This window comes from Oncorhynchus nerka, unplaced genomic scaffold (genome assembly GCF_034236695.1).
Source record: "Oncorhynchus nerka isolate Pitt River unplaced genomic scaffold, Oner_Uvic_2.0 unplaced_scaffold_29___fragment_2___debris, whole genome shotgun sequence".
NCBI lineage: Eukaryota > Metazoa > Chordata > Actinopteri > Salmoniformes > Salmonidae > Oncorhynchus > Oncorhynchus nerka.
This window is the reverse complement of record NW_027040344.1, coordinates 1-23,619: the sequence shown is the minus strand read 5'-3', so window position 1 is coordinate 23,619 and position 23,619 is coordinate 1. Positions and strand designations below refer to the sequence as shown.

General features: G+C 45.3%; 1 protein-coding gene across 2 annotated transcripts; it reads left to right on the top strand.

The window, feature by feature from the left end:
* The first annotated feature begins 1,998 nt into the window (after window positions 1–1,998).
* LOC115123341 (ATP-citrate synthase) lies at window positions 1,999–23,448 on the top strand. Of its 2 annotated transcripts, XM_065016559.1 has the most exons (21): window positions 1,999–2,174; window positions 6,827–7,006; window positions 10,386–10,508; window positions 12,811–12,873; window positions 13,221–13,411; window positions 14,652–14,731; window positions 15,583–15,713; window positions 17,060–17,178; window positions 17,778–17,976; window positions 18,086–18,203; window positions 18,378–18,532; window positions 19,836–19,929; window positions 20,403–20,432; window positions 21,172–21,313; window positions 21,511–21,679; window positions 21,769–21,873; window positions 21,975–22,171; window positions 22,290–22,371; window positions 22,620–22,730; window positions 22,884–23,011; window positions 23,133–23,448. In XM_065016559.1, the coding sequence occupies exons 2-21, from the start codon at window positions 6,848–6,850 to the stop codon at window positions 23,431–23,433; spliced, it is 2,697 nt and encodes an 898-aa protein (XP_064872631.1). In that variant the 5' UTR covers window positions 1,999–2,174; window positions 6,827–6,847; the 3' UTR covers window positions 23,434–23,448. The 2 variants fall into 2 exon arrangements, with proteins under 2 accessions (XP_064872631.1, XP_064872632.1); XM_065016560.1 differs by lacking the exon at window positions 20,403–20,432 and having other exon boundaries at window positions 2,000–2,174.
* Window positions 23,449–23,619: the final 171 nt, after the last annotated feature.

The following is a 23,619-nucleotide window of genomic DNA, read 5'->3' as shown; positions in this document are numbered from 1 at the left end:
GGAAGCTATTGACTATTGACACTGTAAAGTGAGACTCAGCCATTTTGTTTGTAGCTGGAGAAGTTGACCAGCAGATGGCACTCAGCCTCCGGATACTATTAGTACAATGTATGAAGAGAACATGACCTGAAGTATATTTCTCATCAGGCTAGTCAATGTTTGAATCTCCCAAAACTGAAGTGGCATACTGGTTGCATCCACTTTTGAGGAAGTGTATCCAAGGCCAAAGGCTCTCGAACACCCCACTACAACACACACAATCCTACCTTCGTTACATTTTATTCTGGAGAGGCTCTGAGTTGAATGACCCAATTGTCAGACTGTCTAGTGGTCCGCCATCACCTCCCATTGCACCATATTGCACCACAACTGTGCAAGTTTTGATATCAATCATTTACAGAGCGGTGTGTATGAGAGAAAGAATTTGCAACTCTTACCAAGGTCTGTACTGCCAGCTGCACTAGACTGAGGATTACACACACTGACTGTACAGGGCACTTGGCTCATCTGACTAATATGATGCAAACGAGTCTTGCTCCTTCCAAATGAAATTGCTCCACCTTGAAATGGTCTGATTTTATTACACATTTGAATGTATCACCCTGGTTCTGTTCGTCATACTATAATGTACTATCTATCCTAGAAAATATATTGCATTGGTGAGACAGCCATTCTGCTGGTGTTTATAAAAAAATGTTGTTAGTTATTTTATTTGGAATTTCTTTATTTGTGCACAAGACAATACAAAACGATGTGACGAGAGTTTAAAAACCAAGTGATAAGTGCATGTGCAGGATAGGTAAAAAATGATTATGACCTGGGATCCTTTGGACATCCCTACCCTAAACTCTAACATTAACCCCTTACCCTAACCACAAACCTTACCTAACCTTAATCCTTAACCATTTTCAAATTCAACTAAAATCGGGTTTATATATACAGTAGATGATTCATTTGGGCGTTGTGTTGAAGCCACCCTGCCTCCATCTTGACACCCCCACCGTTGTAAAATATATTTTGGAAGCTATAAAATGCATTTATTAATGTCTACACTCGTTTTGCCACATGTATTATATTAAAGACACCTTAATGCATACTTTTAAATTATATTATTTGAGCTAAACAATAATATATACATATATAAACATTTCCTTAAAGTATACTTTTTTTAGATGACTAATGTTACTGTTCCCACTACAACTAAAAATATACTTAAATACATTCTATTTTCTTCCTTTAAAACACTTAATTGAAATAGAATTCAATGTATTCCTATGGAGGACTGCTCCTACTGGGGAGGGCCAATATGGCCGACCGGCGGCTTCAAAGCCGCTCAATGGTCAAAGACAGAGCATCGGCAATCCTTGGTTTGGTTTAAATGCATCATTGGACGTCTCAAGGATCTCAGATTCCACGAAACCCCAAGAGACTCTGAGGTGCATAAGGCACCTCCCCCTTTCAAATATTACTCGAACAAAAATAAACAAACAAAATGGTATCCTGATTAATCAAACTCAAAAGCAAATCGTTTGGGATTCACACAAATAAAAATACCAGGGGTAAAAAAAAGCACACTACTGCAGTTTGTACAATTTACTTGAAGGCCACTGAATGAAAATGCCTTTGGTGAATCATTGGCTACATGTTTATGTATGTATCTATATATGGTCAAGGCCAAGAGCAACGGGAAAATATAAATAGCCTTAATGTAGATGGACTTCAGTTCACTGGTGCCAGAATATTATAAACCTTTAGTCTAATTGAAAAATTGAGACAATTTTACAGTTTTTTTATTTTTATATGATGATGTTATTCCATTCTGATTGGCTACAGTACTAAACAGACAATGCCAGCCAATCAGTGTCCTACAGTTGAACAGTGTAGTCGTTTCTTTCAACGACAGGTGGGCGTGAGCGTTATGAAGCAACAGCCATGGGGTGGTGTGACCCAATCAGAGAGCAGGGATATCAGCCAAGTCTATCGACAGATAGGAAGAGGGGAGAAAACTGAGAACCCAGAAGTGAAATCAGTGGTCCACGCCGACAGCGAAGCCACAGATAGAAGGAGCAGTTAGCGGGATCATTGCCGGCTCATATCGTTTCTCAACCGAAACGATCCTAATCTTCTCAACAGAAAACCTGGGCGATCTTTTCCACAACTCTCAAGATATAAAGGTGAGATATATCTATATGTAGATTTAGTTGGATGTTTACAGATTGCAAAGAGTAATTGAAAGCTGACTTGAAAGTTACATCAAGTAGTGTAACATGCGCAGTAAATAAAATTAAAAAGCTAACACAAATAAAGTGTGTGTGTGTGTGTGTGTGTGTGTGTGTGTGTGTGTGTGTGTGTGTGTGTGTGTGTGTGTGTGTGTGTGTGTGTGTGTGTGTGTGTGTGTGTGTGTGTGTGAGAGAGAGACACTTGGTAAGGGAAAGAAAGAGAGACACAAGACGAGTTGAACTGGTCAATCAACAGTACCAGTCTTGACTTCATACAGAATGAAGACATTATGAAAGCGTTGTGGCCACGGCTTAACTTACTATATATATATATTTTTTTATGTGTCAACTCATGGGCTGTGGCATGTTTATTTGTTTAGAAAATGTCCGTTTTACCCTTAATGTAGTTATTTATTGCCATTTAATCATTTTCACCTATTTCATTCTGTTAGAATGGAAGTCATAATGAATGAATCATTTATTTATTTATTTATTTATATTTAACCTTTTATTTAACTAGGCAAGTTATGTCTTTGACTAAATCAAATCAAATTTTATTGGTCACATACATATGGTTAGCAGATGTTATTGCGAGTGTAGCGAAATGCTTGTGCTTCTAGTTCCAACAGTGCAGCAATATCTCAAATGTAATCTAACAATTCCACAACAAAACCTAATACACACACATCTAAGTAAAGGAATGGAGTAAGAATATATACATATAAATATATGGATGAGCAATGACAGAGCGGCATCGGCAAGATGCAATAGATGATATAAAATACAGTACGTACATGTGAGATGAGTAATACAAGATATTTAAACATTATTAAAGTGACTAGTGATAATTTATTAAAGTGGCCAATGATTTCAAGTCTGTATGTAGGCAGCAGCCTCTCTGTGTTAGTGATGGCTGTTTAACAGTCTGATGGCCTGGAGATATAATCTGTTTTTCAGTCTCTCGGTCCCAGCTTTGATGTACCTGTACTGACCTCGCCTTCTGGATGATAACGGGGTGAACAGGCAGTGGCTCAGGTGGTTGTTGTCCTTGATGATATTTTTGGCTTTCCTGTGACATCGGGTGCTGTAGGTGTCCTGGAGGGCAGGTAGTTTGCCCACTGGTGATGCGTTGTGCAGACCGCACCACCCTCTGGACAGCCCTGCGGTTATGGGTTGTGCAGTTGCCTTACCAGGCGGTGATGTAGCCCGACAGGATGATCTCAATTGTGCATTGGTAAAAGTTTGTGAGAGTTTTAGGTGGCAAGCCAAATTTCTTCAGCCTCCTGAGGTTGAAGAGGCGCTGTTGCAACTTATACACCACACTGTCGATGTGGGTGGACCATTTCAGTTTGTCCGTGATGTGTACGCCAAGGAACTTAACTTTCCACCTTCTCCACTGCTGTCCCGTCCATGTGGATAGGGGGCTGCTCCCTCTGCTGTTTCCTGAAGTCCACAATCATCTCCTTTGTTTTATTGACGTTGAGTGAGAGGTTGTTTTCCTGACACCACACACCGAGTGCCCTCACCTCCTCCCTGTAGGCCGTCTCATCGTTGTTGGTAATCAAGTCTACTACTGTTGTGTCATCTGCAAACTTGATGATTGAGTTGGAGGTGTGCATGGCCACGCAGTCATGGGTGAACAGGGAGTACAAGAGGTGGCTGATCATGCACCCTTGTGGGGCCCCAGTGTTGAGGATCAGCGAAGTGGAGATGTTGTTTCCTACCTTCACCACCTGGGGGCCGCCCATCAGGAAGTCCAGGACCCAATTGCACAGGGCGGGGTTGAGACCCAGGGACTCAAGCTTAATGATGAGTTTGGAGGCTATTATGGTGTTGATTGCTGAGCTGCAGTCAATGAACATCATTCTTACATAGGTATTCTTCTTGTCCAGATGGGACAGGGCAGTGTGATGGCGATTGCATCATCTGTGGACCTATTGGGGCAGTACGCAAATTGAAGTGGGTCTAGGGTGACCGGTAAGGTGGAGGTGATATGATCCTTGACTAGTCTCTCAAAGCACTTCATGATGACAGAAGTGAGTGCCATAGTCATTTAGTTCAGCTACCTTTGCCTTAGGTTTTCTTTTTATGTCAGAATATTCAAGTGATCATGCATTTTAATAAACTTGGAATCCGATTCATAGAGAATCTTAATTGACACAAATCATGCATTATTAGTCCACTCTCAAAACACAGCTCTTGCTTTTTTGAAAGCACTTCCTTGCTTTCCCCAAGTTCATTAGTCCAGAACAGATATCTTCTCTAGCAGGCAGACAGATGCTTCTTTACATTTTTGAAGCACTGAAGTATTTTTGTAATTTCTACCTGTCAGAACCAGGTGCAGATGTTTCGGTGTTATTGTAGTATAAGGGAAGGCAATCTGGAGGTGTAGGGGACCAGGCCAGGTTAAGGTTAATTGCATTCTGACTTCAGTGCTGTGAAAGACAGTGCTTTTTTTTAAATCAGATTTTTATCAGAAGAAGCCTGTGTTTCTGCTGTAGGTGTCAGTGGTTTTGATAAGTGTGTGTGTGATATGCATATTTTCTGGTGTGTGTGTGCCTTCATCCGTGTGTGTTTGCGTGCTTCGACCACTCTCGATCAATGTTATCCGTGCTGGATCATTTATGTTGGCGAGGAGGGGTGATATTTCATAGCGCTGACAAGCTTCTAGCAGCGAGGAAATAGACAGATCTACTGTAGTGAGTCTGTCTCTCCTCCCATCCAGTGTTATATTGGCCTCGGACCAGAGCTATAGTGACTCAGGAAGAAGAGGAGAAGAGGGATCGATACTGAAGATGCTCCAACACCACCTCCGTTCATTTATCTAATCAAGGGCTAATCAAGGGCTAATCAAGGGCTAGCAGGGCAGCAGCCCAGAGCAAATCCTTCTCTGGTAGATACCAGGCTCTTTATCTGAATTCTACCCCCTTTTTCGTGACTTCCAAATGCTCTCCAATTACCATCTTGTCTTATTGCTGCAACACCCCAACGGGCTCTGGAGGGGAAGGTCGGGTCATGGGTCTGCCCGAAACATGACCCGCCCAAGCTATGCCTCTTAGCACCCACTTGGGATCGGACCCCAGGCTGTAGTGACGCTGCAACACTGCGCCACAGGGCTCTTTATCTGATGAAGGACACAGAGGGCAAGTTGACTGGGTGGTCCATCACTGCAAGAATACTGAAGAGCAACTTGTTGTTTTATTGTCAATTTCTTAGTAGTGATATTACGGAGACTAGTGACCTGAGTGGGTTTGTATCAGCACAGTAATGGGACACATTTGTGATCATTGATATCCATCTGGTCTGTGGTAAAAGCAATTATAACACTCTGCCTAGTGAGTGTATCAGGAAACCAAGGCCAGATCAATAACAACAGAATTGCCACATTGTGCTGGCGGAAGGAAAGGGGGGGGGGGGGATAACGAGGGGGCAGGGGGTGTGGTGGAGGATGGGGGTTGGTCACGTTTGGTACTGTGAGTCTGGACATCCATGTACCACATTCTGCTGTATAATGAATAATAATTAAATGTTCATTTTAAGAATGATCAAATCCTTTGTCCTGACCCTCTCCAAATATCTAATTTATGATTTTTATACATGTGTGTTGACAGACAGCTGCCTTTGATAGTCTCTTGGGAATATCTCCAATATCCCAAGTATGGAGTTCCGGGTCACCACGTCATACCAGGACGACCCTTTACCCGTTACAGGGTTTATACACGCGACCATGACATCACCGTAGTCTGACAATCGGGCCATCAGGCTTATCTTGTTTGTGTATGAGGCTGCACGTCTGACACTGACACGTCTCATAATGTGTAGTTCATAGTAGAGAGTCCTCTCCTTCTGGTGTGATGTCCTTTACCAACTGTTTATCCCTAGCACTACAAACACTGACTACACCCTTTATTCAATAGCAGTAGGTTCAAGGTGTGTCTATGTGTGGGTGATTGTTTCTCTGTGTTTGTTTTGAGACGGCAATGCATCAGGCTCTCTGAAGGTTGTTTTATCGTGTGTGTGGGTGTGTGTGTGTGTGTGTGTGTGTGTGTGTGTGTGTGTGTGTTTTTTGTCTGGTTATTGTCCTCTACACAAACTCCAGGCCCCCTCTCTGTGCTGTATCTGGTGATTAAAGCTGTGTGTCTGTCTAGGGGTTCACCTGATTTTGTTTGAGTGGCAGCCAGATGAGGGCTCATTACTCCATTAGAGTGCAGATCCTAGACCTGGGCTAATCAACTTAGACCTGGGCTAATCAACTTAGCCTCAGCATCACTGCCTGCCTGGACAAAGTTTTTTTTATTTTATAGCTGGGCCAATAAAGGATAGCATACTGAAGAGATGACAGGGCAGATCCTACAACATAGAGACCTCCGATCTGCAGTTTGTGTGTAAATGAATAGTTCACTATATACCATAATTATCATGTAAGAGGCTGCTGTTGTTAAAGGCTGGCCCTATCCTCTCTGATGTGTCATATTTGGGAACATAACTAGAATATCTTCTACTTAAGCTAGTCACCCTGTACTGGTATGCACCTGTGGTTATAATCGGGTTTACCTAATCTCTCGCTTTTGACCTGTCTCTCTCTCTCTCTCCCTCTCTCCTCTCAGACCACTGTTCTCTGATCTACCATGTCAGCCAAAGCCATCTCGGAGCAGACGGGGAAGGAGTTCCTCTATAAGTATATCTGTACATCTGCAGCTGTCCAGAACCGGTTCCGCTATGCCAACGTGACGACTGAGACCGACTTTGACCGGCTGGCACAGGACCACCCCTGGCTGCTCACTGAGGTAAGGAATAGCTGACCCATCGAAGGCCCATTTTTCTTTAGAACCAAATACCGACCTAGTACCTATGTCTTTAACAGCAGCTCTTATGTCATTCAATCACCAACGGTCAATGGCACGACTGTCTTTTCAGACATCACCTATTTCTTCATAAGGATGACTGACCACGCAAGGTTAAGTGTTTGCTCAAAACAAGGATTACATTACATTGCAGTCAGTAGATTCAGTTTGGCTACATTTATAGTCATAAATCTGTCTCCATGACTTATCACAGCAGCCACCTTCCCCGACTGCAGCCTGTGTGAAATGCTACATTTTGTTTGCGGACACAATCACTTAGGCTAATGGAAGAGAGAGTAGAGTGGTCTCCTGGCTCTCGTTAGGAGCCTAACGTCCTGGCTAGCAGGCCCATCTTCATTCCAGCCACTCTTCTGGCTGTAAAAACGTACATGAAGCAAGGTCAATGTAGAGGAGAATGAATGTCCACATCGTCATCGGAATGCATCAGGAGGAATAAAATGATGACATCCACAATGGGAGGAGACACTCTCTTTAAGAGCAGTCATAATTACCTCAGAGATGGAGGAGGAGGAGTCTGGGAGAAAGAGGGGTCTAATGGAATTACAGTATGACTCATCTCCCAGGGTAAAATATATATATATCTCTCTCTCTCCTGTGTCTGTCTGTCTCTCTGTCTGTCTGTCTGTCCCACTCACTCACTCACTCACTCACTCAGCTGGGAGGCTGTTTTAGGGCGTGGATGAGGAGAAGGATAGAGGAGGGCGGGTGTAGACCCAGATACACATGAACCGGTGTGACAGGATTGATTAGGAAATTACATTAACTTTCTCCCTGGGCCCTCTCTGCCTGGTTTTACTGGCAGCACTCCAGATGATAATGGCTCAAGTCTCATAAAGTCCCTTCTCTCTCCATCTCTGATTAACCCAAGAGAGGTAGCAGCCAGGGGGAGGATGGAGGAATGGAAGGAGGGACCCGAGAGACATTTGATAAACAGATTCTATCTCCAGGCCAACAGTGTAGTCACTGTTACTAGCCGGTTACCACCCGGTACTCTTCCCTGCAACTTAGTGACTCCTGCCCTATGTACATAGATTGATTGAACACTGGTCACTTCAATAATGTTTACATACTGTTTTACCTACATCATATGTATATACTGTTTTCTAGTCATGGCTCATCTTCTATAACTACTGCTGTACACACCTTTATTCACCTCTATTCATATACTGTCTGTATAGTGGGCTCCCGAGTGGCGCAGCGGTCTAAGTCACTGCATCTCAGTGCCAGAGGCATCACTACAGACCCTGGTTCAACACCAAGCTCTATCACAACCGGCTGTGATTGGGAGTCCCATAGGGTGGCGCACAATTGGCCCAACGTTGTCCGTGTTAGGGTTTGACCAGGGTAGGCCGTCATTGTAAATGAGAATTTGTTCTTAACTGACTTGCCTAGTTAAATAAAAATATATACAGTACCAGTCAAAAGTTTGGACACACCTATTCGTTCAGGGGTTTTTCTTCAATTTTACTATTTTATACGTGGTAGAATAATATTGAAGACATCAAAACTATGAAATAACACATGGAATGATGTAGTAACCCAAAAAGTGTTAAACAAATCTAAATGTATTTATATTTCAGATTCTTCAAAGTAGCCACCCTTTGCCTTGATGACAGCTTTGCACACTCTTGGCTACTTTGAAGAATCTCAAATAGATTTTGATTTGTTTTTTTGGTTACTACCGAGTCGCGGTTTTGTCTCACCAGAGGTGATGGTCGGATTTGCGTTTATCGTCGAAGGAATGATTGTTACACCGAGGCCTGTACTCTGGAGCGGGATCGATTTGGAGGTGGAGGGTCCGTCATGGTCTGGGGTGGTGTGTCACAGCATCATCGGACTGAGCTTGTTGTCATTGCAGGAAATCTCAACGCTGTGCGTTACAGGGAAGACATCCTCCTCCCTCATGTGGTACCCTTCCTGCAGGCTCATCCTGACATCCTCATCCTCATCCTCCAGCATGACAATGCCACCAGCTATTCTGCTCATTCTGTGTGTGATTTCCTGCAAGACAGAAGAGTCAGTGTTCTGCCATGGCAATTGAAAAGCCCGGATCTCAATCTCATTGAGCACGTCTGGGACCTGTTGGATCGGAGGGTGAGGGCAAGGGCCATCCCCCCCAGAAATGTCCGGGAACTTGCAGGTGTCTCGGTGAAAGAGTGAGGTAACATCTCATAGCAAGAACTGGCCAATCTGGTGCAGTCCATGAGGAAGAGATGCACTGCAGTACTTAATACAGCTGGTGGCCACACTTTTGATTTTGCCCCCCCTTTGTTCAGGGACACATTATTCCATTTCTGTTAGTCACATGTCTGTGGAACTTGTTCAGTTTTATATCTCAGTTGTTGAATCTCGTTATGTTCATACAAATATTTACACATGTTAAGTTTGCTGAAAATAAACGCAGTTGACAGTGAGAGGACATTTCTTTTGTATATATATATATATATAACCCAACATAATCATGAAAATACTGTCACCAGATGGTGATAGATGAAGTTGGTATATATATATATATATATATAGGGGTGTTCCTTTCCAAATCATGTCCAAACAATTGAATTTACCACAAATGCACTCCAATCAAGCTTTAGAAACATCCCAAGGATGATCAATATCAACAGGATGCACCTGAGCAAAATTTAGAGTCTCATAGCGAAGTCTGAATACTTATGTAAATAAGGTATTTGTGTGTTTTTAAAATGTTTTTAAAATTATACATTTGTAAAAATGTCAAAATACCTGTTTTCACTTTGTCATTAAGGGATATTGTATGTTGATTTAACAAAATGTGGAAGAGGTCAAGGGGTCTGAATACTTTCCCGGATGCACTATATGTAATATTCCAGACTCGTTCTGATATTTATTTATTTGTACTTTTTTGCAATATGTTTGTGTTACTGCACTGTTGGAGCTACAAACACAAGCATTTTCGCTGCAACGGCGACAACATCTGCAAATCTGTGTACGCTCCCAATAAACTTTGATTTGAGGGAGGACCCGGAAACCTACCTCCTGATCTACAGATATGGCTCTGATCAAGATGCGCTTCAAATGCTGAGGATTTGAAGTGTATAATGATACCTCAAGTGAACTCGCCCGTTTGCGCCACACATAAACGTCATCGTCGGCATATAACCTGTTATCATAAACGACAAATGAGCAATGTGTTAATGTGAGGCGAACTACGTTATCCTGTCATGGGTAGTCTAGTCTAAGGATGATCACTAAATCACAGTCACTTTATGTCCATTATCCTGGTGTTGTGATGCTAACAGTTCGACCCGTGTTGTCTGGTCCCTAGCGGCTGGTAGTGAAGCCGGACCAGCTGATCAAGCGGCGGGGGAAGCTGGGACTGGTGGGTGTCAACCTGGACCTGAAAGGTGTCCGAGAGTGGCTGAAGACCCACCTCATGAGAGAGACCATGGTAGGTCATTGTGCACACACACACACACACACACACACACACACACACACACACACACACACACACACACACACACACATTCCTGGTCATGCACATTGAAACCCACCTCCCCACAAGGCTCTTCAGTCTGCACTGTAGTGAACTCTTTCACTCTGCTCACTGTTTACTCTGTCTCCTGCAGAGCATTTGGTTCCACTCAGCCCTCTCTCTTTTCTCTTATTTCTCTCTTCATCCCCTCTTTCCCATGCCCACTAGTACTACCCATCCAAGTTAAGTGTGTTTGTTTTGATGCATGTCAAACGCTGCCTCCAGAGCTGCACAGGTTGCTAATCGGCTCTCGGTCAGGTTCTAGTCAATCAAGCCAGTCAGCCGAGAACAGAGAGTCCTGCCTGTGAGTAAAACGGGTTTCGGTGTAAGCCGAGCACGCTACAGTAGGTCCATCACTCTGTGTGCCACGTACATGTTTGTGTGCTTCATAAACCATGGGCTATTGCGAGGGAGTGAGTTTGCGCGGGGTAGGCAGCTTTTGGCTGCTGGATATATCACTGGCCAGACATTTTAGATGAAAACGTCAGTCGCTGCTGGAGACCATCAATAAGAAATAAATGAATTCACCGTTAAGATGTCGTCGATCTGGATTAGTCCTTTTGTTTCGACTGGCTTGAACAGCCGTTGCTGTTATTTTAGAATCTGGTTAACTTGTTACTGTTATAGAACATGTTTCACAATATGTTGTGTGTTTTCATCGCTTAGATGTGTTTTTGGGTAGCTGTAGATGGGATAGTTAGTGTATTTGTATTCATTACGGATCCCTCTTAGCAGCAGCTACTCTTCCTGGGGTCCAGCAAAATGAAGGCAGTTATACCATTTTAAACAGTACAATACATTCACAACAGATTTCACAACACATTAAGTGTGTTCTTTCAGACCCCTACTCTACTACCACATATCTACAACACAGAGTCTGTGTGTGTGTGTAGGTAGGTGCTTGTGCAGTAGCTGGATATTGAGATTAGAGGGTGGTACTGGGTATTATGCTACAGTATGTGTTATTTGTGTAAGTGAATGACATTCTGTAGTGTGTGTGTGTGTGTGTGTGTCTGAAAGAGACAGGGTGTAGTGTCCGGACGAGAGAGAAGAGGTGGGGTAGAGTTCAGTAACTGTGAACAATTTAGTCTGTCAGCTCAACTTTTTGTTCTCGCTCTCCTCTCACAACTCATCACTCTGTTTCTCCCCATCTTATCAAATCACTATTCCCAGAGGTTGATGACTCCTCGCCTGGCTATTTCCCCCATACTCTTTGACTACATAGCGACCCTCAGTGATGGGGTGTAACCAGGATAGTTCATGTGTTACCAGGCGAATGGGTGTGAAACTGTCAGTGGTTATTATGCATCATATCAGTTGAATTGACCCCTTTTTTGGTCACTACTTTAAGTTTGTGTAAAACTTCAATCATGTTTCACCTTTTCTACTTAAAAAGAAAAAAAAACTTTTTGAGCTCCTTAATCAATATATTCCTCCAACCTTTTCACCCCTCTTCCGCCGTCTCCTCCCTCGTTCTCTAGGGAGCAGTGAGAGAATCAGTATGGAGATTATTTCAGGCTAGTTTGGCCTCAGCTCGTCTTTAATCAGATGGCCTCTTTTCTCCCTTCATCGTCCCTCCTTTTTATTCCATCTCTCGGAAATGTCAACCTTCTCCTTTTTCTCCCTTCTTTTTTTTATTTTTCTTCTGTCGGCTGACTGCTCTCCCGGGCAGTCCCTGGTTGTTTTATGCCTGGGAACCTTTTTAACACAGGCAGTGTGACAGCCAGCTAAATGAGCTCTCGTTTCACCTAGGACTATACTAGACCGCTGCTCTGTGTGGACGTCATCCTCTGTCCGTTTGGGCCTCCTTTATTCAACTACACTTTCTTGTCCCGTGGCCTGACTATTTAGTTTGTGTCTGCTCTGTGGCCACTTTGTGTTCACTTTGGGGCCTTGCGGTGTGTTCATTCATACTGCTTTTTATAGCCTCCCTCTCTCGTTTTCTCTCTCTCTGCTTCTCTCCCTCTATTAGTCTTGAGGGCGTACCTGTAAACAAATGCAGTGTTGCGTTATGATGGATCCTCCTGATTCGCTAAACAGCTGGCTCACTTCAACTGCTCAGAGTAATAGTCATTATAGCATTGTAATCTCCTGTGGGAATCAATGATGGTTTTGCCAAATTAAAAGCTGCCTTTTTGCTCCATCAATTCTCTATTTCTCCCCAACACAATGTCTGTCTGTGAGCTTCTAAATAAGTGCTGTGTGTGTTTCTCAGGTGGGGAAAGCAAAGGGGATCCTGAAGAACTTCCTCATCGAGCCATTCGTAGCCCACAAGCAGGTGAACTATCTACGTGATGCGATTTCTCTAGTCTAGCTACCTCACAGAAGGACTGCAGCCGAACAGGTTTTCCAACTGACTTTAATTTTATTCATGAGTTGTGTGAGATACTTTTAAAGGGATAGTTCACCAAAGAAACGATACTATAGTATTTTATCCGTTTGTCCACTGTTGATGCCATCCCAAACGGTGATGCATGTCAGCAGTCAAGTTGTCAGGATTGAGCACTTTAAGTACAGAACGAAAACGGGGTGATGAAGATAGTTTTGGGAGTGAATTACCCAACTGGCTTCTATGGCGTACACGTCTCTGGTCGCCTATAACTGACCGGTGTGTGTCTCCCTCAGGAAGAGGAGTTCTACGTGTGTATCTACGCCACGCGGGAGGGAGACTACGTGTTGTTCCACCATGAAGGAGGGGTAGACGTGGGGGACGTGGACGCTAAGGCCAGGAAGCTTCTGGTAGGAGTGGACGAGAAGCTGACTGAAGACGCAGTGAGGAAACAGCTCCTGACCCATGTCGCTGCGGACATAAAAGAGTGAGTGGCGCGAAGACGGTGCATTCATTTCAAAAACAGATTTCTACTTTGTGAGGGAGAGAATTTGCACGCTGAAATAACAGGATACTAGATGAATGAAACGTGTGTTTATGGGAGAGAACCTCGTTCATACTGAGGTAGTGAAGTGGAGGGTTAGAGAGAACCTCGTTCATACTGAGGTAGTGAAGTGGAGGGTTAGAGAGAACCTGTTGTTGTTGCGTAACACTAAAGCTGGCTGGCAGGCAATGGAAGCACCACTCACTACAAAACAGACAGGGGAAAGCGATGGGGAGGTACTCTGTGATAATGCAGTAATGCTGGAGGGAGGAGGAGGAGGAGGGTGAGTTCCATTAGGGAAATGACAAACTCCCTCCACTACGAGCTCGCCTTTCTTCGATCATCCCCCTTAGCCTTATTCTGAGCCCCTTCCCGGAGCCTGACGTTTATTTTGATGGGCGTGATACAGTGCCCCCCCATTCGCTCCAAAATGCTCTCTGTGAAGGCAGGCAGGGTCTGGGGCTGGGCTCACCACAGTCTCGGCTGACATTGAGGAAGATGGCTCTGCACTGTTCACCCCCCCTCACCCCTCCTTTGGATCCCCGAACGGAGTGGTGGGCCCATCACAACCTGTCAGTAGGACATGAGCTTAGTCACTGTGAGTGCAATGTGTTCGGGCCTGACCCCTTCACTTCCTGAGGCCAGGGTTCTCCTGGTAGCTAGAGTAGCCCTCCTGACAGACAGGAGACTGACGTGGTCACAAGGCCACAGAGCTGCCTGCACAGCTGACAGACAGGCAGGCAGGGAGAGAGGAAGAAATACTGCCCCCACCACAGCCACCCATCTGTTTGGACAGGAGGAGGTGGGAGTAAATGAGTTGTTTCCTTCATTGAAGCGACGCTCACCGGCTAATTTACAGGTGCAGTGGAAAAGAGTTGGCTCCTCCTCCAACACTGCCTCCACCCCTCCCTCTTTCCCTCACTTCTTCCTTATTAATGTTGGCTCTGGTTTTTATGGATTTAGTGTTATATAAAGGGTGTGACTCACTGTTTGAAAGGAAAGTTCTATCACTAAGGGAAATGAATTAGAATGAACAGTCAGTTGGCAGATCTTCCACTGAACCATATTTATTTCCCTGCACATACTAAGGAGGAGAAAGGGTCTGTCTGCGTTTTAGGGAAAGTTAAAAGGTCAAGGTGTAGCTATAAAACAGTTTTTGTTAGCTGGTTATTTCTTCCTGCAGGGTTCTGGCCAGTTTCATCGTTGGACTGTTCAACCTGTATGAAGACCTGTACTTCACCTACCTTGAGATCAACCCACTGGGTAGGTCCTGTCATACAATCCTACCACATCCAACACTCCTACCAACCTCCTACCACAGCCTAAACATGATGCTCTGAACAACTCCCTCATCCAGACAAACACTCACAGCCTCATCATTTTGTCATCGAATTAAGACGTTTGGGGGGGGGGGGGGGGGGAATAAAGATCTGACGGAATCTAAAAACATCTCCTTGTAGGAAAACAAGTTCATTGCAACATTCTAATTCTGAGGGGGGGAAACTGGTTCAATAATTCATGTTCCTGCTGTTGGATGACTGCAGTGTGTTTTATCAGGGTGTAATTGGTCATCAGTACCAGGTTATATGCCTCGTGGCAGCTGTTCCTGTGGAGGGGAGAGGACTGGGGCTGCTGAGACCTCCCCTCCTGCTTTGATGTCTCCCCCACACCCCCTGCCTCTCCAATCTCCCCTTCCTGCAGTGTGAGTAGGGACTAGGGAGGTTAGGATGCCCCCTGGGGGTGTACATGGTCCTCTCTCATTTCCCCTGCGTTCTATTTTAGAGATCACCCCCGCAGTGGCACTGCTGGAGACCAGCAGGTCTCTGTGGAAACTAAACAAACGAACACACGGTGTCAGTGTTTATCTAAACAAAACCGTGCTGTTTCCAACCATACCTGACCCCAGAACAAATCCACTTAGGTAGGATAGAAGCAGTGAGGTACAGATGGAGAACAGTACTCTGATTCAATCAGAGTGGAAGAAGCCAAGTGAATGTCAATAAGAGGATGTGGTTCTTTGCCTTCTGTATTTAACCCTACAATGCCCCGGGCTAACGTGCTTCTATTTGCCTTCCATGTCGTGTGTCTCTCTCTCTCTTGTTTCCTTCTCTCAGTGGTCACGAAGGATGGCGTGTATGTGCTGGACATGGCGGCTAAGATCGATGCCACGGCGGACTACCTCTGTAAGGCCAAGTGGGGCGACGTGGAGTTCCCTCCACCCTTTGGCAGGGAGGCCTACCCTGAGGTGAGGACAATCACCTGACTGCTAGCCAGAGGCTGCTATGTCCATTTTGTTGCATAGAAGGAACTAGAAGGATAAGGGCAGTTTCAAGGAAGTCCTAACATATTATACAATCACTTTACAAGTAATTGTGTATCATGTAAAGACCAGAGTTTGGGTCAATTCAGAAAGTAAATCCAATCAATTCAACATTTTCCTCATTGAAAATCATGGCAGAGAATTTGAATTTCAAGTGTACTTCTGGAATTGAAATGGATTTGACCCCAACCCTGATAAAGACTTGAAATATCTTTTCAAATAAGCCTCCACCTAAGTTAATCTACAGAAGAATCACAGATCTACATGCTGTATCGGGTTCCTCATTAGTTATTTTTGCTGACTAGATGCACACCTGTACAGTGATCAAGGTTTCCGTTCCTTCCATGACTATTTTATGAGTCCTCTGGCTGTCCCAGCTACGGAGAGGGATGTTGATCAGGAAAGGGACTGGGGGAGTGACTAGCACAGAGAATAATCAGCCTTGACTCATACTGAGTTAGTACCTTATCTCCATGGCGATACCATAGCACACCCCAGTAGCGACGGTTGTCAGGGTGGCGGGCTACAGGGACAACAGGGATGTAGTGACCTCATTAGACGTTATGATTCTATACCTAGATATTGTGTAATTTGTCTCCGTTTCTGTGGCCCAGTCTAGATTTAAAATGTTAGACCAGTGTTTTGTGTCTTTATTGATGATTTAATTGGCTTGTGCTTTGATAGTTGTTTTTGGCAGTATGGTTAATGGTCTCTGTGTGTGTGTGTGGCTCTGGCGGGTCTGAGCTGCTTTGAGACAGAGGGTCTGTCTGGGTGCTGTCGGCACCAGACGGGCCCGTTTTAATTGGGCTGCTGTCAGTCTGGGGTGGAGCCACGGTACCAGCGGGTGCCTTTGATTGGGTGTGTCCCCAGCTGTGTCCCTCGCTGTCACAAACAACCAGCTCTGATTAGCAGCAGGCTGTTTTTACTGCCTGGAAATGTCCATGTATCTTATTTTCCCAATAGTATCAGAAATGAGTGTTTCACCACACAAGAACATCCCACATGAGCAGGTGCACATAATAATATTTTTTTTAATCTGAGGAGAAACACTCATATTTGAAAGTGTGGACCTGGGTTAACAGAGATGTTTATCCTCTGTCGTTGAACCAGGATAAAATGAGTTTGAAAAGGGAACGACGTGAGTGGGGTATTACAGCCTAATGAAGTGGTGCTCACAAACTGATGGCCTGATCACTGCTGCAGTCAGGAAACCGTGCGTTCCCACTACCCCCACTGAACCTTCAGCTAAACCTCCCCTTTGGCTCTTGCAGGAGGCCTATATTGCAGACCTGGATGCCAAGAGTGGTGCCAGTCTCAAACTCACCCTCCTCAACCCCCGTGGAAGAATCTGGACCATGGTGGCAGGAGGAGGGGCTTCCGTCGTCTACAGGTAGAGTCGCCAATCACAATGTCTCAATCTCAGCCATGCGTCTTCACCTCAGCATGCCAAACAATGCTACCAATAACATGTTTGGAGTTTCTCTCAACACTCTCATATTCTTTCATTGTGGTGCTGCTAATGGCCCTGTTAGTTTAGTTTCTGGCTGGCTCCTAGGCTACGCTACCTCGGTTGTAATTGGGTTTGGCACTAGGCGAGTGCACCAGCTAGTGATGCAACAATCAGATTGATGGCGCAGCCGAGACCAGACGCTGCTGCTTGTTCTGCAGAGAGCTAAATGAGATCCTCTTAACGAGAGTCTGGAGGAATGAGGAGCCTTCCGTCTGTCAGGGGCATGAGGCGTAACGTACACAGACACGCCTACTGTGACTGAATGCTTCTGTGGATTGGACTAGTGTCTGTATAGATTGTTTTAAGTGTTGACAGACTGGGAGAGAGAGACTTGGTTGATATAATTCAACTTTCACAATGCACTACTCTACTGAATGTACAGTATACTGTAGATGTTTTCTTCAGGTGATTGTGTGTATTGTCCCCTGCACCCCTGTGTTTGTGTGTTTTTTTTATCCAATGGGATCCCTCCTACACAGTGACACCATCTGTGACCTGGGTGGAGTTGACGAGCTGGCCAATTACGGGGAGTATTCAGGAGCGCCCAGCGAACAGCAGACCTATGACTATGCCAAGACCATCCTGTCCCTGATGACCCGTGAGAAACACCCCGACGGAAAAGTCCTGATCATCGGAGGAAGCATTGCAAACTTCACTAACGTTGCAGCCACATTTAAGGTAGATCTAAAAATGCATCCACAGAGTTGAACACAATATCTGAAGCAATTGTGATTTAGATTCCCCTAGTGTTAGGCTACTCTGAGATCCACTCTTGTCTGGGTTCCAGGGCATTGTCCGAGCCATTCGGGACTACCAGGGCCCCATAAAGGAGCATGAGATCACCATATTTGTCCGCCGTGGGGGCCCCAACTATCAGGAAGGCCTCAGGGTCATGGGCGAAGTGGGTGAGTAGCTCCACAATAAATAAAAGTACCTTTAGCAAGAGATGTTCATGGTCTTGTATTTCTCCTAATTTCCTCTGTGATAAATGTCAAGCCAATGCTATTTTTTAGCTTTGATTGACACACCCGACCTTCTGAAGACGTGTGTGTGTGTGTGTGTGTGCCATGTTTCCATAGGTAAGACTACTGGCATCCCCATCCATGTCTTCGGCACAGAGACTCACATGACTGCCATTGTCGGCATGGCGCTGGGCCACCGACCAATACCCAAAGAGCCTCCCGTCGCCGCCCACACCGCCAACTTCCTGCTCAACTCCAGTGCCAGTTCATCAGTAGGTTACACTAGGCCTATAATTTGCTACAGGGCAATTCTATCATTTTTCAATGCGGTCAAAAATGTGATGTTGCTGTTTTTTAGGATATTTCCAAAATAACACTCTGAAATTGTGAAAATTATGATAATGGTTTTCTAATGTAAGAGATTTTGGAGAAAAAAATGCCTGAAATTTCAGCCTGTTCAGGTGGGATAATCTGATCTGATTATTCTGACCAATGACCAGTCACCATTTATTTGCATATATGTATCCTCCCACTTTGAAGGGGTAATCAATTGGGGTCTAGAGTCTAGATGATCCTATCTGCTAATCAGGACTGTATGTAAATATATGAGCATTTGTTTCAGCACGCCCACACGATCAGACAGCGCATTTCAATGACAAAAGGAGGCTCAGGGAAATAAATTATCATTTTAAATTCTAGTACTTTTCACGAAATAAACACACACACACACACACACACACCGTGATTTATTAGACAAACAGTGACAAACACCCGATGACCTCCAAAAAATGTCAACATTTTAAAAACAGTGATTTTCAAACACTGAGATTCACGGTGGACGTGTTTCCTGGCATGTTGAGGTCATCTGAGGTGCGTCTTTGTGTGTAGAGCATTGCCTGGCTTTGTATGCTGCTGTGGTTTATAAATAGCAGCCAGGAGACAATCCACTAGGCCTGTGCTGTAGCCTGCAGGGCTCCAGTAATAATGTGCTGCACCGGGGCTTTCAGAGAGATGCGTCCGTGGTCATGCGTGTGTTTTGGGAAGGGGGCCCCACTTCCATTTGATGATGGCTGATTGCAGGGCAAAAGGGGGGAAAAGATGAAAGCAGCAAATACACCTGCACAGGTTCGCTAAAGTGCCAATGGTGCAAATCTCCCTCTAAGCACAGCTCAACTGAATGTCGTTTAGTGAATTTGAATGAATTTAAACCGTGTGGGGGCCCAGCATGTAGATTGTTTTTAAAGCAGGTTCAACACGAGTCCACTGTGCCACAGACGTAGTCTGTACATAGGGGCTCTACTGTGCAGCTGGCATCACTGCAGGTTTATCACACAAGGCTTCATTGTAAAGCTCGCACCATGTTACTCTCTCGCGCTCGCTCTCTCTCTCTCTCTCTCTCTCAAGGTAATGTGGTGCTGTCGCAAATAAAACATGACCGTTTTTAGGCAAGTCGTTGAAATCAAGGCTGTTCTAGGAAGGCATGTGTGCATCAGAGCTGGTGTTAACATGGTTAGCTCTTCAACGGAATGTAACTCTTCCTTCTTCTGTCTTCCCTCTCTCCTCTGTCCTCTCCAGACCCCAGCCTCCAGCAGGACAGCCTCCTTCTCTGAGAACAAGGCTGGCACCGGGGCCTCTGCTGCCAAGAAGGCCAAGTCAGGGGCCCCTCCAGGTGAGTTCCTTGATGAGACCACACACACATGAAATGTAAGAATTATGCTTCTCATGTATTTATGTAAAAGTCTTGCCACGTTTTAATGGAATGCAGTTTTACAAGCCGGGTTGGGGTCAATTCCATTTAAATTCCAGTCAATTCAGGAAGTACACTGACATTTAAATTCTCTTCAATGCTTTTTAATTAGGAAAATGTGGAATTTTGTTTATTTTCCTGAATTGAAATGGAATTGACCCCAACCCTGGTAGCAAGAGGCTTCCTTGAGAGCCCCTGCTCTCATAAAATGTGAGTTTCTGTGTCCCAGCTCCCCCTGGTGGCCGTTAGAGGTCTCACAGCCCACATCAGCCCAGCATCTGTTGTGAAAAACCTTCCCTTTCGGAGGGCATTATCTACGCAAATTCTGAATGTAATAACATTGATTATATTGTTTCTGTTTTTATTTTTTTTATTTTATTGTTGTGGCGCCACAGAGCGACAGGCGACGTCAGACAGTCCAGGAGGTAGGACACTCCCCTGTCAGACAGACTGACTAGGGTGGGCCTGGGACATGGCTCTCCTCCTAGCCCACATGTGAAGCCCTCGAGCTGGGTCATGTGCTCCTGTCCTCTCGTCTCTCTCACGTGCCTGTGCTAGAAGTGGCTTTTATTTCTATGGTGTTGTAATGATTCATCCATGGGGAACAACTAAGACAATATTGACGTATAGACGACCACATTTCTGATCACATTTGTAGTCCTTAGAGGGGAGTTTCTGACATCCAGAAACATACAGTGTTAACATGTTGTTTTGGATGGTTGCGGGTTCAGCTTCTGTCTCACTAACCCCTGTGGTTTCCTGTCGGTTGTGATGTCTCAGTCAGCGGCTGGCTGTCAGTGTTTGGTTCCTTCACTGTCTAGTAACTGTTTGCCCTGCCATGTGTCTTCTGTTGATGTTGTGTGCCCTGCTCTATCACACCTCTTAGCAGAGCAAGAGACTTCTTTTAAAGCTCGTACCTCTCTGTAGTGAGTTAAAAGCCCTTTCTCTCCTGGTGCGGTAATAAGGAGATCAAGCTATTTTTCTCCCTCTGAGTAAATGTGTGTGTGTGTGTGTGTGTGCACGCCAAACCTCTCTTCATTGTCTGAGTGACTTTGCATTTTGTAGTTAACCTTCCCCTCCATCTCTCTCTCTCTCTCTCTCTCCCTCCATCTTTCCTCCTTTCCCTCTCCCTTCCTTGTCCCCTGTGTGTTCCTGTCCCTGTAGTCAAGGCGTCAACTCTCTTCAGCAAGCAGACCAAGTCCATCGTGTGGGGCATGCAGACTCGGGCCGTGCAGGGCATGCTGGACTTTGACTACACCTGCTCCAGGGATGAGCCCTCTGTGTCTGCCATGGTCTACCCATTCACGTAGGTGTCTCTTTCTTTACTTCCTGTCTCTCGACTTCCTGTATACCACTCTAACTGCCGTGCCCCGAGACCACAGAGAGGTGTTGAAAATAACAAGCTGTGTGTGTGTGTGTGTGGTTGTGCGTTCACACGTGCTTATCTATTTGTCTGGTTCATCTTTCGATACTTAACGTTGTGACTGTCTGTGTGTGTTCCAGTGGGGACCACAAGCAGAAGTTCTACTGGGGCCATAAGGAGATCCTGTTGCCTGTCTATAAGAACATGGGCGACGCCATGAAGAAACACCCGGAGGTGGACGTGCTCATCAGCTTCGCCTCGCTCCGCTCTGCCTTCGACAGCACCATGGAGACCATGCAGTACCCGCAGGTTGGTAGTGCCATCCAGAGGGTGTCATCTAATGGTGAGCGAGCAGTAGATCTGACCCACTGTAATGCTTCATATCCCCACCCCTTCAGATCCACACCATCGCCATCATAGCCGAGGGCATCCCTGAAGCCCAGACCAGGAAGATCATTAAGAGGGCGGACGAGAAGGGTATCACTATCATCGGCCCGGCAACGGTAGACCCCTCTTACTCTACACCCCTCACTTACAGTATGTGAGGCCTGCTTTTAAAGGTGTAGAGTGTCTTATCTAACTCTGTGTGTGTGCCCTTGGCCAGGTTGGAGGGATCAAGCCTGGCTGTTTTAAGATCGGGAACACAGGGGGCATGCTTGATAACATCCTGGCCTCTAAGCTGTACCGTCCAGGCAGTGTGGCCTACGTGTCCCGCTCTGGAGGCATGTCCAACGAGCTCAACAACATCATCTCCCGCACCACTGACGGAGTCTACGAGGGAGTGGCCATTGGAGGAGACCGGTAAGAGTGTGGCTGTGTGTGTGTGTGTGTGTGTGTGTGTGTGTGTGTGTGAATGGTGTGGATAAGATTACTGATGTATGTCTGTGTGTGTATAATTAATGCTTATTTTTTTCATTAGATACCCAGGCTCAATCTACACAGACCATGTGCTGAGGTACCAGGACACCCCAGGGGTAGAGATGATCGTAATACTGGGAGAGGTGAGGATTTGAAAGACACACACACGGCTACATCATTGCTGCTAATGGTCCCCTCCAATGAGTATAAACTAACCATAGAAAAATAAAGCTGATCCTTTTAACACAATTAATTTATTTTCATCAAGCATAGCTAATTATCGTCGACATCTATGACCAGACTAATTCCATGCTTGGATACTCGCCTCTGCAAGTGTGTGTGTGTGTGTGTGTGGACTTCCTTTTAAAAGCACTGTTGGTCTCCCATCTAGATTGGCGGCACAGAGGAGTATACGATCTGCCAGGGCATCAAGTCAGGCAGGATCACCAAGCCTGTGGTGAGCTGGTGCATCGGGACCTGTGCCACCATGTTCTCCTCAGAGGTGAGTGTGATGTGCAGCGGGAAGCGTTTGGGATGGAGGGGTTAAAGGTCATTGGATTGATATCACAGAGACTTACAGGGTAGGCATACTGGAAGAAAGGGTCTGGTTATGGGATTGGTGACTGTTTCCTATGATGTCACCTGTCTCCTGTAGGTCCAGTTTGGTCATGCTGGAGCGTGTGCCAACCAGGCCTCAGAGACAGCCGTGGCCAAGAACCTGGCTCTGAAGGAGGCCGGAGCCTTCGTACCCAAGAGCTTTGACGAGCTGGGAGATGTCATCAAGTCAGTGCAGAAAATCACACACTTATATGATTTCGAAAAACATACATCCAAGCCACAACGTAAAAATGTAAATGTACAAAAGCACTGTTGTGAAATTGAAGTATCCCACCCTCATGTACAGATCAGTGTATGACGACCTCGTTGGCAAAGGAGTCATCGTTCCAGCTATGGAGGTGCCCCCTCCCACGGTACCAATGGACTACTCTTGGGCCCGGGTGAGTAATCACAACCAGTCAGTGCCACGCTGGCTCATGTCTCCTCAATCAATCCCATCAATCAAATGTATTTATGAAGCCCTGTTTACATCAGCCGATGTCACAACGTGCTGTACAGAAACCCAGCCTAAAACCCCAAACTGCAAGCAATGCAGATGTAGAAGTACGGTGGCTAGAAAAAAACTCTCTAGAAAGGCAGGAACCTAGGAAGAAACCTAGAGAGGAACCAGGCTCCGAGGGGTGGCCAGTCCTCTTCTGGCTGTGCCGGGTGGAGATTATAACAGTACATTTCCAAGATGTTCAAACGTTCATAGATGACCAGCAAAATCAAATACAATGTTATTAGTCACATGCGCCAAATACAACTATTTGCAATGCAAATAGTCTGGGTAG